At 34.2% G+C, this 16,003-nt stretch overlaps 1 protein-coding gene across 18 annotated transcripts in view; it reads right to left on the bottom strand.

Moving 5' to 3' along the window:
- Window positions 1-16,003, bottom strand: part of LOC127717811 (mucin-5AC-like) — a 62,510-nt gene that overhangs the window by 31,895 nt on the left and 14,612 nt on the right. For all 18 annotated transcript variants that reach the window (XM_052223643.1, XM_052223644.1, XM_052223642.1 and 15 more), the window contains exons 6-13: window positions 15,251-15,344; window positions 12,701-12,778; window positions 10,554-10,708; window positions 5,981-6,018; window positions 3,792-3,897; window positions 2,415-2,582; window positions 1,294-1,438; window positions 97-216 (exon numbers count right to left, since the gene is read on the bottom strand). In XM_052223643.1, the coding sequence (XP_052079603.1) occupies window positions 97-216; window positions 1,294-1,438; window positions 2,415-2,582; window positions 3,792-3,897; window positions 5,981-6,018; window positions 10,554-10,708; window positions 12,701-12,778; window positions 15,251-15,344 (904 nt within the window). The remainder of the gene's footprint in view (window positions 1-96; window positions 217-1,293; window positions 1,439-2,414; window positions 2,583-3,791; window positions 3,898-5,980; window positions 6,019-10,553; window positions 10,709-12,700; window positions 12,779-15,250; window positions 15,345-16,003) is intronic.

Here is a 16,003-nt window from a genome sequence, read left to right as displayed (position 1 = left end):
CAGAATAAAGGAAATCCACCATGTACACGTGACTATTTAAAAGTATACACGTGACTATTCACGGGGGATACACGTGACTACTTAATTAGCTCATACCTTTTTGTTACCACAGTGCGTGCCATCACCTCCTATATTACTATTACAATTTGCACTACCAGCCGGGTCAGTACACCATAATACCGTACAAATAGTAGAAAAATCACCATAATAGAGTCCCTGAAAATAATAATGGAATGACTTATATTTTTCTATCTATGAAGAAATTTTATACAAAAATATGGTGCAGACTGAGGAATACGGGTAGCGGGTTATTTAAAAGTGTGCACTACTATATTTCGAATAGACAGAAACAATATAACAGTCATTACTTAGAATTTTATTCTAAATTCTATTTGAAAGGAATACATTTTGAAAAGAAAACGTTGTTGACGTTACGATCACATGACAAAATTATGTATATTTACTGATCGACAAAATCCTTTCAGCCAATCAGATGACGTGTTACATCAAACAATAAGTTATTGTTTTTTAACCTTGTTTTTCCAACCTTTTACAACCCTAACAATCAAAATACAAATTACCATATCATATATTTATAAATCCAGTTTCTGATGTTTTATAATTGTATATAACAGTCTCAAATAGATCTTCTACTAAGAATGGCACATGGCACATGCATTCTCAATTGTATATTGTGTATTAAATTTCATCTTGTGTTTATACTTGAATGTATGTAGTGAGACTATAATAAACTATTGCCTCTTGAATCTTGAATTAAAGTGTTTATAAAAATGTAAGTATATATCATCCCCAGTCAAATATATAGAGTTCTCTTTTTTCAGTTTTTCTTAAAAAAAATGTTTTTTCTGGAGATCAGATTATTTTAAACTAGTATGGTGATATTAAAGTTAAGGTAAAGTTTAGAATTTTAGCTCATTTAAATGTTTTGAAATTGAGTGTAACGTCCGTTTTCACTTAACTGTCACACATTTTAGTTAATGGTCCAGCTGAAGCCCGCCTCTCGGTGAATATTTTCTCGTTGAATGGAAGAAACATTGGTGGCCTTCGACATTTGTTTTCTTTGTTTGAGTAGTGGTTCCTTTGACACATTCCATTCTCAATTTTAATGTCCTCTACTTTATATGTTCTTTGATAGTTTATTTCATTCCCCACTTTTCAACAAAAAGTTTGAAATATGCTTGTCTGAGAACTAAACCATTGAGCCATAGTAAAAGAGAAGGGTCAATTCCTTAATAATAATATAGAATCGTGGCACATATCGTTCCAACCTACATTACAGAAAGATGATCCACTTCCACGTATCTGTGCACATTGTTCATCTGCTGAAAATACTTGTCCTGCTAGTTGCTGGTCATAAGGTGTTAGTCCTGTAGGGTCAAATCCTACACTTAATGTCTTCATACAATTATTCCCCACTCTGTAATATATACTCATGTTTATTCATTGTAGACATTGAAATCATAAGAAATAGCTTCGAGGTTTGATTTAATAAAATTATTTTTGGGTGTGTGTCAATAGAATAATTTATAAGAGAAAAAAATACATTTCTCCCTAGTTTGAAAGTTCCATATTGAGGAAAGGTTTTCTTAGGTATTCCAACTTTGAAGTGAGTGATGCGACAATCTATAATATATTCAAACTTAAAAGTTATTTGTATTAAAGTTGCAGTTAAAATTACTTAAAAGCTGTCCTAAAACTATTGTTTAACAAAGTTATTCATAGCTACCTGTTTTCTTGTTTGATAAGATTATTTGTTATTTTAACAAAGGAAAATCCTTTATAAACCATAAAAAACTGATATAAAAAATTGAAAATGAAAAGTGTATCTAGAAGAAAAATCAAAACAAATATACAAAAATAAAGGAAGAATGTGACTGAGGACACGAATCCCCCTGTTCAAGCTTTGTGATTTTTCTAGTTAAAAAGGGGCATAACTCTAAAACGTTTAATAACCAACAGCCAAAATTTCGAACTTTGTCTTGCATTTTTGTTTTATGCATTGTGTATAGTTTATTAAAATTTGCATGCAGCAAACAATATTTAGAAAGGAGAAACGAATATGAGATGGACGCACAGACGGACAGTCAAGGTTATCACTTAATTCCCCTGCCTACGGCGATTGCATTGAACATTATATAAGACAAATAAAATAAAAAGTTGATTTAACTGAAAAAGACTACATTCATTGGGTTAATATGTAGTCTTCTTGTCCTTCTGTGTTTTAAAAATTTGGTAATGGTTGTTTTTGTTGGAAGATGTTTAACGTTGTTTGGAGAAAAATTTAATGAAAGACCGAATCGTAAGAAAAGCTGACATGCTGGTACAAAATGTGCATGTTGAAATAATTTTTTGTCTTAATGACAAAAATAATCGAATTACAAATAATTACTTACGAATCCAATGAATTAATGTAATTAGTAAAGTATGATGTAGAACATGATGAAAATATCCATGGGTGTGTAGCGGTAGCTGGTTTGGTCTGTGGACCGATCACAGACGCCATGATATAGGAATCACTACCACTACAGCCATTTCCGTCGCCGTCATGTTGTGAACTTAAACTGTAATACACAAAAAAACATGTAAAATTGTTTGGAGTTAAAGCGGGAACTCAAAACAGAAGGAATTCACATCTATCACATAAAAAATAATTTTAGACATAACAATCGCTGAGTAATGAAATCAAAGCACTATAAGCGCTATGGGCAGTTAAACAAAATTAATGATGAAAACTGTAGAAGAGTTCTTTTAATTGTTTATCACAGCTATATATCAGATTTTGTTTGTACATGTACTGCACTGATTTCCACTATCCTTCTCTACCAATAAACCATTTGTTTTCAAACGTTTGTTTTTCATCATTAAATTACTGTGAATTCATTAACATTCGTCGGATACCAATTTTCGTGGATTTCCTGGGTTCTGGGAACCCAAGAATTTAAATGTTCAACAAATAACAAATTTTCTTAAAGAATGTTTGCAGACTTGGCAAAAACAACGAAATTAAATATCCACGAAAATGAAACTTTTCCTCAATCCACGAAAATAAATGAACACACAGTACTTCAAAATATGTATCCTTTTGAGAATTGATTCAATGTTTGAGAAGATGAATGTACACCGTCCAAGATTAGGAGAAGGTTTGACCTCAGTAAACATGTTTAACTCTGTCCATTCTGTATGTGCCTGTCCCAAGTCTGTTATTCAGAGGTTGTCGTTTGTTGCTGCATATCATATTAGTTTTTCCTTATTGTTTTGTACAAAATAGTTTTAAATACGCTACCAGTGATATCAGATTAAACCATTCAGTTTGTAATACAGCAAGAATGTTTCTAGTTTTTTTACTATCAGATAATCTGTGGTCACTTAATATCGTGCCTTACTATATTTTCGTCTAAATTTGAACTACATTTATTTATTTATTTATTCATTTCTATTTTCAATGTATGAAACACAAGGTGTATCACATCATGACAGTGCATCATAAGCCTATTCGTTGTTTTTTCTTTCTTTTTTGCCATGGCATTTTTAGTTTGTTTTTTGACTCTTGAATCTGGATATCCCTTTGATATCGTATTTTTCTCTTTTGTCGTAGTTTATAACCAACATAAATAAACACATATAGACTTTTTCGAATCTTTTACAATTGAGTTCTGCATTGGGAACATGTTTCAACATAGTGACATAGACACGAGAAATGGAGACTACAAGGAAGAATTTCAGCCAATCAAAAGACGTGTTATATCCTAAATTAGATTATTATATATTACCAATGTCCCAATTCGTGTGCTGCAACTGATATGATAAGGAAGCTGAATCTATCTTCTACAATTGATTGACTAATGCTAGTACAAACTTGGCTTAAATATGCAAGTCCTGTAAAATAATAAATGTAAATGTTATTTTAGGTTCGTCTGATATAAGGGAGTTGAAACAGATATATCATGTTCAGTATATTATACCATTCTAGCGAAGTAAAATTGTGTGAGCCTCAACATTGCTCAAGTTGAAGAAAATTTCTTCTCAAGACATTATAATACGTAAACACCCCCTGGACATGTTGTTAGACGCGTTGAACAAAGACAGCAGCATTTAATATAGTGCATCGACGATCAAATGTATCCATGAAGTGTACTCAAAATTATATTAATTTTTAGAGATCTACCTGTGACGTCACTTTTGTGCGTTGATACAGTCATGTGACGGACATTTCGTGGTTTTGTTGTGCTGTTTTTGTGTGCTGTCCTATATCATTTTACGTGCTCGTTATTATACTGTGGCTAGCATGTCGAAATATACTATTGTATTATTTATTTGTTTATTTCTCTGTCCTGAATGTTTATGCATATATTTGTACTGTATTCCTGTCATGTAATATTGTCATTTTAGTGGTTTATTTAACATTGCCATAAAGGCGCGAGGTTTGGCTTGCCACAAAACCAGGTTCAACCCACCATTATTTCTTAAAATGTCCTGGACCAAGTCAGGAAAATGGCAGTTGTTATCTTATAGTTCGTTTCTGTGTGTGTTGCATTGTCGTTTGGTTTTTGTTGCACTTCAGTGTTTCTGTTGATTCGTTGTTTTCCTTTTATAGTTGATGTTTTTCTCTCGGTTTTAGTTTGTAACTCGGATTTGTTTTCTCTCAATCGATTTATGACTTTTGAACAGCGGTATACTACTGCTGCCTTTATATATTTCAACTAATCAAAATCTGGGATACTTAAGAAGATGAAATTAATACAAGACTGTAATCATAACACAACAACTGTATACCATGCATGATGTCAACGTATGAATACATGTAAGTACTGTACCATGTATAAAGATAAAACAAAATGTTGGATATAGGCCATTACTATGAAGATAGTACACATAAAATAAGGCAAGACTTGTCATACAAGGCGAGTTCAATCAAATATCACCTGTTAAGTATGACCAAATCTATTTGATACGAGCAATATATCAGGATTAATTTTGATCGAAGAATTTCATACAGGTTAAAATCCAACGTTTATATTTACCTTATACCACATGCCTTGATAGTGGTTTCCTGCTATTTATGAAGCTATTAAACCATAAGTTCCGAATGGAAAAGTTGAAATCATCCCTTCGTTAATTTTACCGATGCCATCACTAGTTGTGATAGTTATTGAATATCCGTTTTACGGATGATAGCGGATTTGTTTCCTATGTCGTAACTACAATCCCGTCCCCTTTTGACGAATGTGATCTACCAAATTATACTTGTTACTGGGAATGTAGTGACATAAGCAACACGACTGTTGCCACATTTGAAGAAGGATCTGCTTACCCTTCCGGTTCACATGAGATCAATTCCAGTGTTGGTAGGGTTCTTGTTGTTAAGTCTGTTTATCTTTTTTTCTTTTTTAGACGTGGCGTTGTATGCTTATTTCGATTTATGAGTTTGAATATCCCTATGGTATCTTTTCCCCTTTTTTAATATCTTATCTAAATACACTTCACTTATGAGGCCTTTTTTGTGATTGGTTGATATCCAGTCTATCTTTATTTTAAATTTGATGGAATATCGTTTTTTTCTTCGTTACTGCTGGATAATATAATTTATAATTTACGTATGCCTTTTTTATCATTCGCGTAGATGCTTTATCATGTATGCATTTTATCAAATATATGTACACTATGTTATTACTTTGCTTTTTTACTAACGTCTTGATACCAAAAAAAATAATATACTTATATCAAATGTTTTAACCTAACCATTCCTATTTGATGTTACTTGTGAAAAAAAATACATGGAAAATGGAACGGCTTTTAACCTATCAAAATTGGGGTTAATTAACAAGGTGAAATTAAATAAATAAATTATGTCTTCGTTTCGTTGGGTTTAACAATATTATCTAACACCAGAAACTTTTTATTTGTTCTTATATGAGTGTATGTAGTTATTTCAATTTCTTATTAATTATATTACGTTTACCTGCAATTCCTATTGATCCACTCAATCTCAAATCGTACCTATAAATTAGATAAAATAATAAATGATTTAACACATGGTGGCACTTCCGTTCAATATTCTTTAACATGTGTAACTTCCTATACAATTTTTATCTATTCTTTAACAGTTTTAACACTGATGAGACGACGGAGAACCACAGCCAGGAAGCACACCACAGTACTGAGGACCTCTTACCTAATGAAGCTACTCAGATCAACATTGAGGAGGAGCAATGGAATCAAAACCAGCAGAAAACATCAACAGTACCTTCAACAGACAGCAGGAAAGAAAAGATACAATGGCCACCAACAGATGATGGGAGATGGGAGATCTTTGATGAAGACCTAGACAAGATCTTAGATAACACACTAACTGGAGATGTACGGAGAAAGATATCATCATTGTCAACATTTATATATGCAGTAGGACAAGAACGATTTGGAGTTAGTAACACCAAAACCAGAGAAGGCACTCAGGGAAACACTAAACATAACAGACGTCAACAAGAAATACAAACACTCAGAACCGAAATAAATGATGTCACAAAGCAGTATAGAAGAGCAAACGAGGAGGAAAAAGAAGGGCTGAATGAGCTAAGATCAATACTGAGGGAGAGAAAAAACAATCTACAAAGAGCAGAAAGGATCAGGAAATCAAGGAGAGAAAGAGGGAAGAAGAGAGCAATGTTTGTTGCCAATCCCTACAAGTTCACCAAAGCAACACTGGATGGAACAAAGGCGGGATCAGTAAAAAGCACAAAAGAGGAAGTAGAAAAACATCTATCAGAGACACACAGTGACGAAAGGCAGTGGGAACATCTAGAAAACTGCGAAAGGATAGAAAATGTACCAGAACCTGAATACCAATGAACATTAAGGAACCATCATGGAAAGAAGTGTCTGATGTAGTGAAGAAAGCTAGGTCTGCATCATCACCAGGACCAAATTGCATCCCGTACAAGGTATATAAGAAGTGTCCAAAGATTTGGAAACACCTGTGGAGGCTACTGAAAGTGGTGTGGAGGAAAGGGAAGATACCATCATGTTGGCAGAAAGCAGAGGGGTGTTTTATTCCAAAAGAAGAAAAATCAGAAGACATCACACAATTCCGGACAATTTCCCTCCTAAATGTAGAAGGAAAGATCTTTTTCTCTATCATGGCTAGAAGGATGGCATCATATATGACAGATAACAACTATGTAGACACTTCAGTACAGAAGGGCGGAGTACCAGGATTCCTAGGATGCATTGAACATACAAGCATCATTTCACAACTAATTCAAGAGGCCAAAGTAAACAAGAAAGATCTTACAGTAGTATGGTTAGATTTGGCCAATGCATATGGTACTGTTATATGCTGATACAGCAGTCACTAGATCATTACCATATTCCCGACCACTTTAAGAGTGTAATAAGAAGTTATCTCAGTGGGATTGAGCTGCGGTTTACAACAAGCACATTTACAACAACATGGCAGAAACTACAAAAAGGAATAGTTACTGGATGTACCATCTCAGTTATCTTGTTTGTCATGGGAATGAATATGATTATTAAATCTGGAGAGAGAGAAACTAGAGGCCCAAAAACATCAACTGATATTAGGCAACCACCAAATAGAGGGTTCATGGACGATTTAACCATCACTACAGATACCCATGTCCAGGCTAGATGGGTGTTAAAGGCCTTGGAAGAGACAGTAACATGGGCAAGGATGGCTTTCAAGCCAAAGAAGTCTAGAGCTCTAATCATAAGAAAAGGGAAGAGCACACACCAAGTTGAACTGAAGGTGCAAGAAGAAGTCATTCCATCAATAATTGACAATCCCATCAAGTGCTTAGGCAAGTGGTATGATGACTCTTTAAGTGACAAAAACAATATCAGGAGAATCGAACAACAGGTTTCAGAGGGAATGAGGAACATTGACAAGACAGGTCTACCAGGGAAATTAAAGGCATGAATATACCAACATGGACTCCTGCCAAGGATATCATGGCCACTTATGTTGTACGAAATTACATTGACAACAGTTGAGAAGCTTGAAAGAACCATCAACAGACACCTTAGGAAGTGGTTAGGTGTCCCTCCAAGTTTTACAACTGTAGGACTGTACAGCAGGACCGCTAAGTTGCAGCTACCATTAACATCTATAGTGGAAGAATTCAAAGTTAGCAAAACTCGCCTTGTGATGACACTGAAAGAATCTAGAGATGACAAAGTAAGAACAGCAGGTGTCCAAGTAAGAACAGAACGAAAGTGGTCAGCCTCCAAAGCAGTTTCAGAGGCAGAGAGTAGATTGAGGCATAAAGATATCGTAGGAACAGTGGCAGTAGGACGACAGGGCCTTGGTACATCAAAAGCTTGCTACTGGAAGAACGCTAACACCCAAGAAAGACGAAGTGTAGTCCAAAGAGAGATAAAATCTAGAGAAGAAGAAAACAGACAAGCAAAGACAGTAGAATTAGGGAGCCAAGGCGCTTGGTCGAGATGGGAATTAGAACAACGATCCCTTACATGGTCAGAAATATGGCGATATCCTCAATACCATGGCGATATCCTCAATACCAACTACAGTTCCTTCTAAGATCAGTGTATGATGTGTTACCAACACCTACAAATCTGCACAGGTGGAAACTTTCAGAAACACCAGATTGTCCCTTGTGCGGAAACAGAGGAACTTTACAACATGTACTTTCAGGGTGCAATATCGCTCTTACACAGGGGAGATATACATGGCGACACAACCAAGTACTCCGGGAACTTGCTGAAGTTATAGAGAAACAGAGGAAAGATGCAGAACATATTAGAAACAAACCTATCAAGATCCAGTTTGTGAAGGAGGGAGAAGTAGGCCAGAAAAGTAAAAAGAATATATCAGGAATGCTAAATCAGGCGAGAGATTGGCAGTTAGAAGTAGATCTAGGAAAGAAGATGCAATTTCCTGATATTGTACCTACTAACCTGAGACCAGACATGGTTCTCTGGTCCACCAGCAGTACAAAAGTGGTAATTATAGAGTTGACGGTTCCCTGGGAGGAGAGATGTGGCGAAGCCAATGAAAGAAAGAGGGCAAAATATGATGGACTATTGGCAGAGTGCAGATATAGAGGATGGCAGACATGGAACTTTCCTGTTGAGGTTGGCTGCAGAGGCTTCCCTGCACAGTCAGTGTGGAGGATGTTTTCTGCAGTTGGAGTGACTGGCCAGAATAGAAGAGCATCAATTCAGAAACTGGACCAAGCAGCAGAGAAAGCGTCTTGCTGGATATGGATGAAGAGAGACAGTAGTAGCTGGAAACCCACCACCAATGCGCAGTGATTGATCACCACTGTGGACCCCCATCCTGAGAGTGTACCGAGCTAGGGGTCGAAACACATGATGACGGATGGCCTCGGCTGAGGACATTGATGGTGTTTGCAGTAATTCCACCAGTACTGTATGTAAGTAAATATTTATTTTTAAGTTTGTTCTCTCTCCTTTATATTTTATCACCCTTTTATCATCTATTCTTTACATTTTTGCCTTTATTCAGCACTTTTTTACTAATATTCTCTATTCTATTTACCCCATCAAGACCTTCATATATTTTGACCACGTGATTCTTGGTTAGTACTAATCAAGAAAATATTGGTGCAACAGACACACATATCTGTAATCAAACATAAAACAGTCAAGAGGGTCTTGATATGATCCTTTATTTTCTTTATTGTCTAATCTATTATACATTTGATTTTGTGTTTTTGACTTACTTTACCCGCCCTTTTGTTCTCTATTCTTTACATTTTTTGGCCTTTATTCTGCACTTCTTGCTCATTATTCTTTATTATATTTAACCTCATCAAGACTTTCATATGATTTGACCAAACGATTCTTGGTCATTACTGATAATCTTCCTTCAACAGACACATCATCATTTAATTTTACATGAAACGGCCAAAAGGGTCTGGATGGGGGTCTTTCTATTCTTATCCTCAAATTTTTAGACCATTTTTCTCAATTTTTTTTTTATCATTTGGTTCATTATTCTCAAACTTTCATATTCTAGTTCCTCATTATTCTCTTTTCATTATTTTTCTCTACGGTTTTGGGCACCTTATACAGCTCTTTATGTCCATTATCTTCTATTCTGTAAACCTTATCAAGATCCTAACAAAACAGCCAAGAGAACAGAAATAATAAATCTTTTATACAAATGAAACAGAAAATGTCTGATGTTGTTTCAGGGTTTCGTTTGTAAATGTTTCAAATGGTAAGTGAAACAATAAACAATGTTAGACAAAAAGTTGCAGACTATTCTAAATTTTCAAAGATAAATGTCAAATTACCATGTTAAAATGTTGAAAAAGCCAAAAATGAAACTTCATATTATATATATGGCGGGCAGTGTTTGTCAAACAACTTAATATAATAACATATCATTCAGAGGCGGATTTAGGCGGCCCTTATAGGACTACATATATGGTTAATGCATAGACGTTTCACAAGTCTTACTCCAAACACTGACTAGTTTGACCCACATCCCCGTTTTTCAAAAGCCTAGATCAGAATATGTTACTAACCTCGTAAACAACATTGCGTGATCATGGCCTGGTAGACTAAATGGCGGGTTATTATTCCATGTCTGAAAGTTATGAAGAGCAGTTGATGCATCTACTCGGTTCGGTGTAAATGATGTGACTTTTATTGTTTCTGTCCATGCAGCATCTGATGGAGTCTGAAAATAAGTGTATAAATAGAAAATAGTACATGGCAAAATCCGTATCACATGCCGTATCATTCCGAGATACCAATATCAGCCCGAGGGCCTTTAGTAATGTTGAACTATATAAAACACCTTCTGATTAAAACCTTTTAATAAAAAAAATACTTCGGATTCACTTATTTTCGTTGGTACCAATTTTCGTGGATTGAGGAAAAATTACATGTTCGTGGATATTTAATTTCGTGGTTTTGCTGAAGTTTGCATACAATCCTATAGGAAATTTGTCATTCGTTGAACATTTAATTTCGTTGTTCATCTTTACCCACGAAATCCACGAAAATTGGTATCCAACGAATAATACTGAATCGACAGTAGTAACAATAAACCAACAATTTATTAAAAAGTATACTGAAATAAACAAGGAACTTCTTTTAGACTGGTGAGTAAAATGTGCACTAAATATAAAAATTTAACAAACATCGGACTTCATGTTAATTTAGTCGGAATCACTACTGTCATAAATGACCCATTTTCGTTTTTTCTGAGTTTGTCGCTTCCAATTCTCTTTTTTTCCTCAACCGAATTTCCATAATTAATTTTGACATTCCCGTTCACAGTAGCACAATTCAGTATTGAAGGCACTGAATAATTCTTAAGCGTAATGCGACTCGTCTGCTGATCCGCAACTGTCTGAGAGACTCCATATAAAATACGAACGATAAATCGGAGTAGGATTGACATAGAGATCTGTGATAAAGGATAGACATGCGATTAAAAAGTAAAATCACAAAAATACTGAACTCCGAGGAAAATTCAAAACGGAAAGTCCCTAATCAAATGGCAAAATCAAAAGATAAAACACATCAAACGAATGGACAATAACTGTTGTAGAGATGTGTGATATCAGTCACGGTTGCAAAGGCGTTATTACACCTTTAATCTTTATGACGTTACGTCATCGACGTCATTCACTGTTGCAAAGGCTTTTGTTGCACTTTAGTGTTTATGTTGTTCCGTTGTTTCCTCTTATAGGTTGCACTTTGTAAATACAGCTGTTTCTCAAACCACGCCTCTTTTGGGGAGATATATAATATTCATAGATAATTAATTATCTTTACGTACTGGTTCCCAGACATGATCTCTATGTTTCATATCGTAGAGACATACATTAGGAATGTTACCAGTAAATAAGCATATGCATTTTAGTCTTATTGAAATCTATGGGAACCCTGAAGTCAAGATTTGGATAGTAAAGAATGTTAGTGTAAGTTCAAACTCTTAGAAATTCGGGGCATATAAATGTTGAAATTATGCCGCACAGCCCAATATTTTGACCTTTGACAAAATAGTAGTGCATATTCTAGGATACAATTTTTCTCAAAACTTCATAGTAAAAGTGGTACAGTTCTAGCCGCAAAAGGAGTTTCTATGGGAAATTGCATTGTAGATATTTACAGAAATACAACCTATAGTTTATGTGTTTCCCTCGGTTGTAGTTTGTAACCCGGATATGTTTTTTTCTCAATCGATTTATGACTTTTGAACAGCGGTATACTATTGCTGCCTTTATTTCGCATACCCCTATTCTGTATAATGTAATGTAACATACACATCTACGTGAGGTATATAATAAAGTGTATATGATATGGCTTTTTCAAATCACACATCGTATCAACCCTCTACCAATATAATTCATAGAGTAGAGCTCTTGGGATAATATGGATGTCTCAGCTGATACGGATGTACCTTGCAGTTCAGTATTTACTGCTTACCGTTCCAGAGCACCTGAGATCACCCCAAGTTTTTGGTGGGATTCGTGTTGCTTAGCTTTTTTTTCTATGTTGTGTTTTGTGTACTATTGTTTGTCTTTCTCTTTTTTAGCCATGACGTTGTCACTTTCTTATTCAATTAATTATTAGTTTAAATGTCCCTCTTGTATCTTTCGCCCATTCATTTATTCTTTCCATTGCGGCGAATCCCTACTCTTAAATAAATGAAACATACCTGTGCAATAACTATACCAGCATACACAATACCAATGGTGTATGATGATGTTTGTATATTTTTGAACATTCCATCCATCTGTAACAAATAAAGGCAATAGTAGTTTGAGAGCAAACAAATCCAGGTTAATAATAAATACACAATATACGTACATTACCAGAAAATATACAATTCAATGGTAAGATGTCTAAAATTTAAGTCGTGCTAAAGTTTCCTGTTTTATATTTATTCTCTGCATTTTCCAAAAAATAAAACTCACTGTTGAAAACATTTCTTGTCCGCATTCAGTAGGGCAAAATATTCTTTTCCTTCCTGTTTAGGATGTTTAGGACAAGATTTTATTTTCAGCTATAAACAAGCAAGATTAATACTGAATCTGCACCTGCAAATCATATTTTCTACTGAACCAGAGCCGTAAACGAATACTTTCTACTAAACCAGAGCCGGATATTGAACGCATACATAGCAAGATTTTGCTCGCAATGTAAGAATTTAGTAAATCATAGGAAGACGTTTCACGATTAATATCACTATAAATATTTGATCTTACTTTGACCTATTGGATGTCAAGTTCATTGGCATCAAGCTCATGACTATTCATAAGAAGCACGCTCCCTAGTGAAAAAGTAAAATCTTAAAAATACTGAACTCTGAGGAAAATTCAAAACAGAAAGTTCATAATCAAATGGTAAAATCAAAAGCTCAAACACATCAAACGAATGGATAACAACTATAACATTCCTGACTTGGTACAGGCATTTTGTTATGTAGAAAATGATGGATTAAACCTGGTTTTACAATGTTTTATAACTAACAAACATATCACTTGTATGACAGTTGCATCAAATTCCTTTATATTGACAACGATGCGTGAACAAAACAAACAGACATAATAGGTAAAAATGTTAAAAAAGGGGGTACAGCAGTCAACATTGTGTTATAATCTTAATCACTATAAAAACAAACAAATATTTAACAAAGAAGCACAAAAGGGCATATATCAAATTTAACAACCTCATTCATTGCTTACTTATTTTTGTATTTTATTTGATCTATTTAGCTAACTTAACCTTCCACTTGTATGACAGTTGCATCAAAATTCCATTATATTGACAACGATGTTGGGAACAAAACAAACAGACATAATAGGTAAAAATGTCAAAAGTAGGGATACAGCAGTCAACGTTGTGTTATTATCTTAATTACTATAAAACAAACAAATATGTAACAAAGAAGCCCAAAAAGGTATATAGACAAAACACATTAGCAAAAATGTCCGACAAGAATACAAAAGTCTACAATAGCACAATAACATAATGACGGGATGTAAAAGTACACAGAGCCATGCCATATGTATCAAAGAAACACAAAATGGCATATAGACAAAGCACATTAGCAAAAATGAAAGACAAGAACACAAAATTATCATAGAACAATAACAAAATGACTCTTTCAGAAATGAAATAACCAAAAAGCAATAGAATGTTAATATCACTTTTTATAAATTCTATTAATCCGAACAGGTGCCTTATCTCTTTTTTACTCCAACAAACAAGATTACTTCAGAGATACTTAGTCAGCTTTTACGTGTTTGATTCTTTTTTTTTCCTTACAAAATTCATATGAGCAAATCTCTTTTTCTCCTATAGTTTCACCTTTGTCCAGTAAAATTTACGTTCAACATGGGACAATTTATACGCTACATTTCTATTAGTATGAACATACTATAGTATATGCATGTATGTAATACTCACAATAGTAATGACAAAGGCATAGAACTGCCGTACTGATGTCAGAGCTTTTACAATGTATATCTATATGATACTTACACCAGTAATGACAAAGGCATAATACTGTCTAACTGATGTCAGAGCTTTTACAATGTATATCTATATGATACTTACACCAGTAATGACAAAGGCATAGTACAATATATATCTATAAAATACTTACACCAGTAATGACAAAGGCATAGTACAATGTGTATCTATATAATACTTACACCAGTAATGGCAAAGGCATAGTACTGCCTTACTGATGTCAGAGCTTTTACAATGTATATCTATATAATACTTACACCAGTAATGACAAATGCATAGTACTGTCTAACTGATGTCAGAGCTTTTACAATATATATCTATATAATACTTACACCAGTAATGACAAAGGCATAGTACTGTCTAACTGATATCAGAGCTTTTACAATGTATATCTATATAATACTTACACCAGTAATGACAAAGGCATAGTACAATATATATCTATAAAATACTTACACCAGTAATGACAAAGGCACAGTACAATGTGTATCTATATAATACTTACACCAGTAATGACAAAGACGTAGTACTGCCTTACTGATGTCAGAGCTTTTACAATGTATATCTATATAATACTTACACCAGTAATGACATAGGCATAGTACTGCCGTACTGATGTCAGAGCTTTTACAATGTATATGTATATAGTACTCACACCAGTAATGACAAAGGCATAGTACTGCCGTGCTGATGTCAGAGCTTTTACAATGAATATATATATAATACTCACACCAGTAATGACAAAGGCATAATACTGTCTCACTGATGTCAGAGCTTCTGTTTCTTTTTGTGATGTAGATGTCTGTGTACTTTGGTCATACCAACTGTAATAAAAATATACTTGTTTTTGTGTGATTGTATTTGAATTATCTCCCCTTGACTAAGGTTGTCATTTGCTGTTGTTATTTATTTTGTGATTCTCTACCAAAATGTCATGTCTGACCCATCTGTTAATGATCTCTGGTGGCCTCTCCTGGTACTTTTCATTTTCAACATCATAGTATGAACAGTGATGCATATGGCTAGAGGAGAAGGCTGATGCCATCATTAACCTTATCAACATATTCAGGTTTTCTAATCCAGAGTGATAAATGATGAGTATGATCCAGTAGATAATTATCATATATATAATGTAAAATTAGCATATCTAACTTTTTAACTTTAGACTGTTATTGAAAAAATCAATATTAATACATGAATCATAAATTATCTATGTTTTTATGTATCATAATGCTTGGTGTTTTTTCAGATTAAATAAAAATCAATTACAAAAAAAACTGTAATAAAAAGATATAGATGTGGTGGTCAGGCGCCGATCTAGACAATTTGAAAAGGGGGTTTCGACCCCTTAAATAAAGGCAACAGTAGTATACCGCTGTTCGAAATTCATAAATCGATTGAGAAAAACACAAATCCGGGTTACAAACTAAAACTGAGGGAAACACATCAAATATAAGAGGAGAACTACGACACAACAGAAATA

The sequence above is a fragment of the Mytilus californianus genome, unplaced genomic scaffold, assembly GCF_021869535.1.
Source record: "Mytilus californianus isolate M0D057914Y unplaced genomic scaffold, xbMytCali1.0.p SCAF_10, whole genome shotgun sequence".
Classification (NCBI taxonomy): Eukaryota; Metazoa; Mollusca; class Bivalvia; order Mytilida; family Mytilidae; genus Mytilus; species Mytilus californianus.
This window is presented reverse-complemented; position numbering and strand designations above follow the sequence as displayed.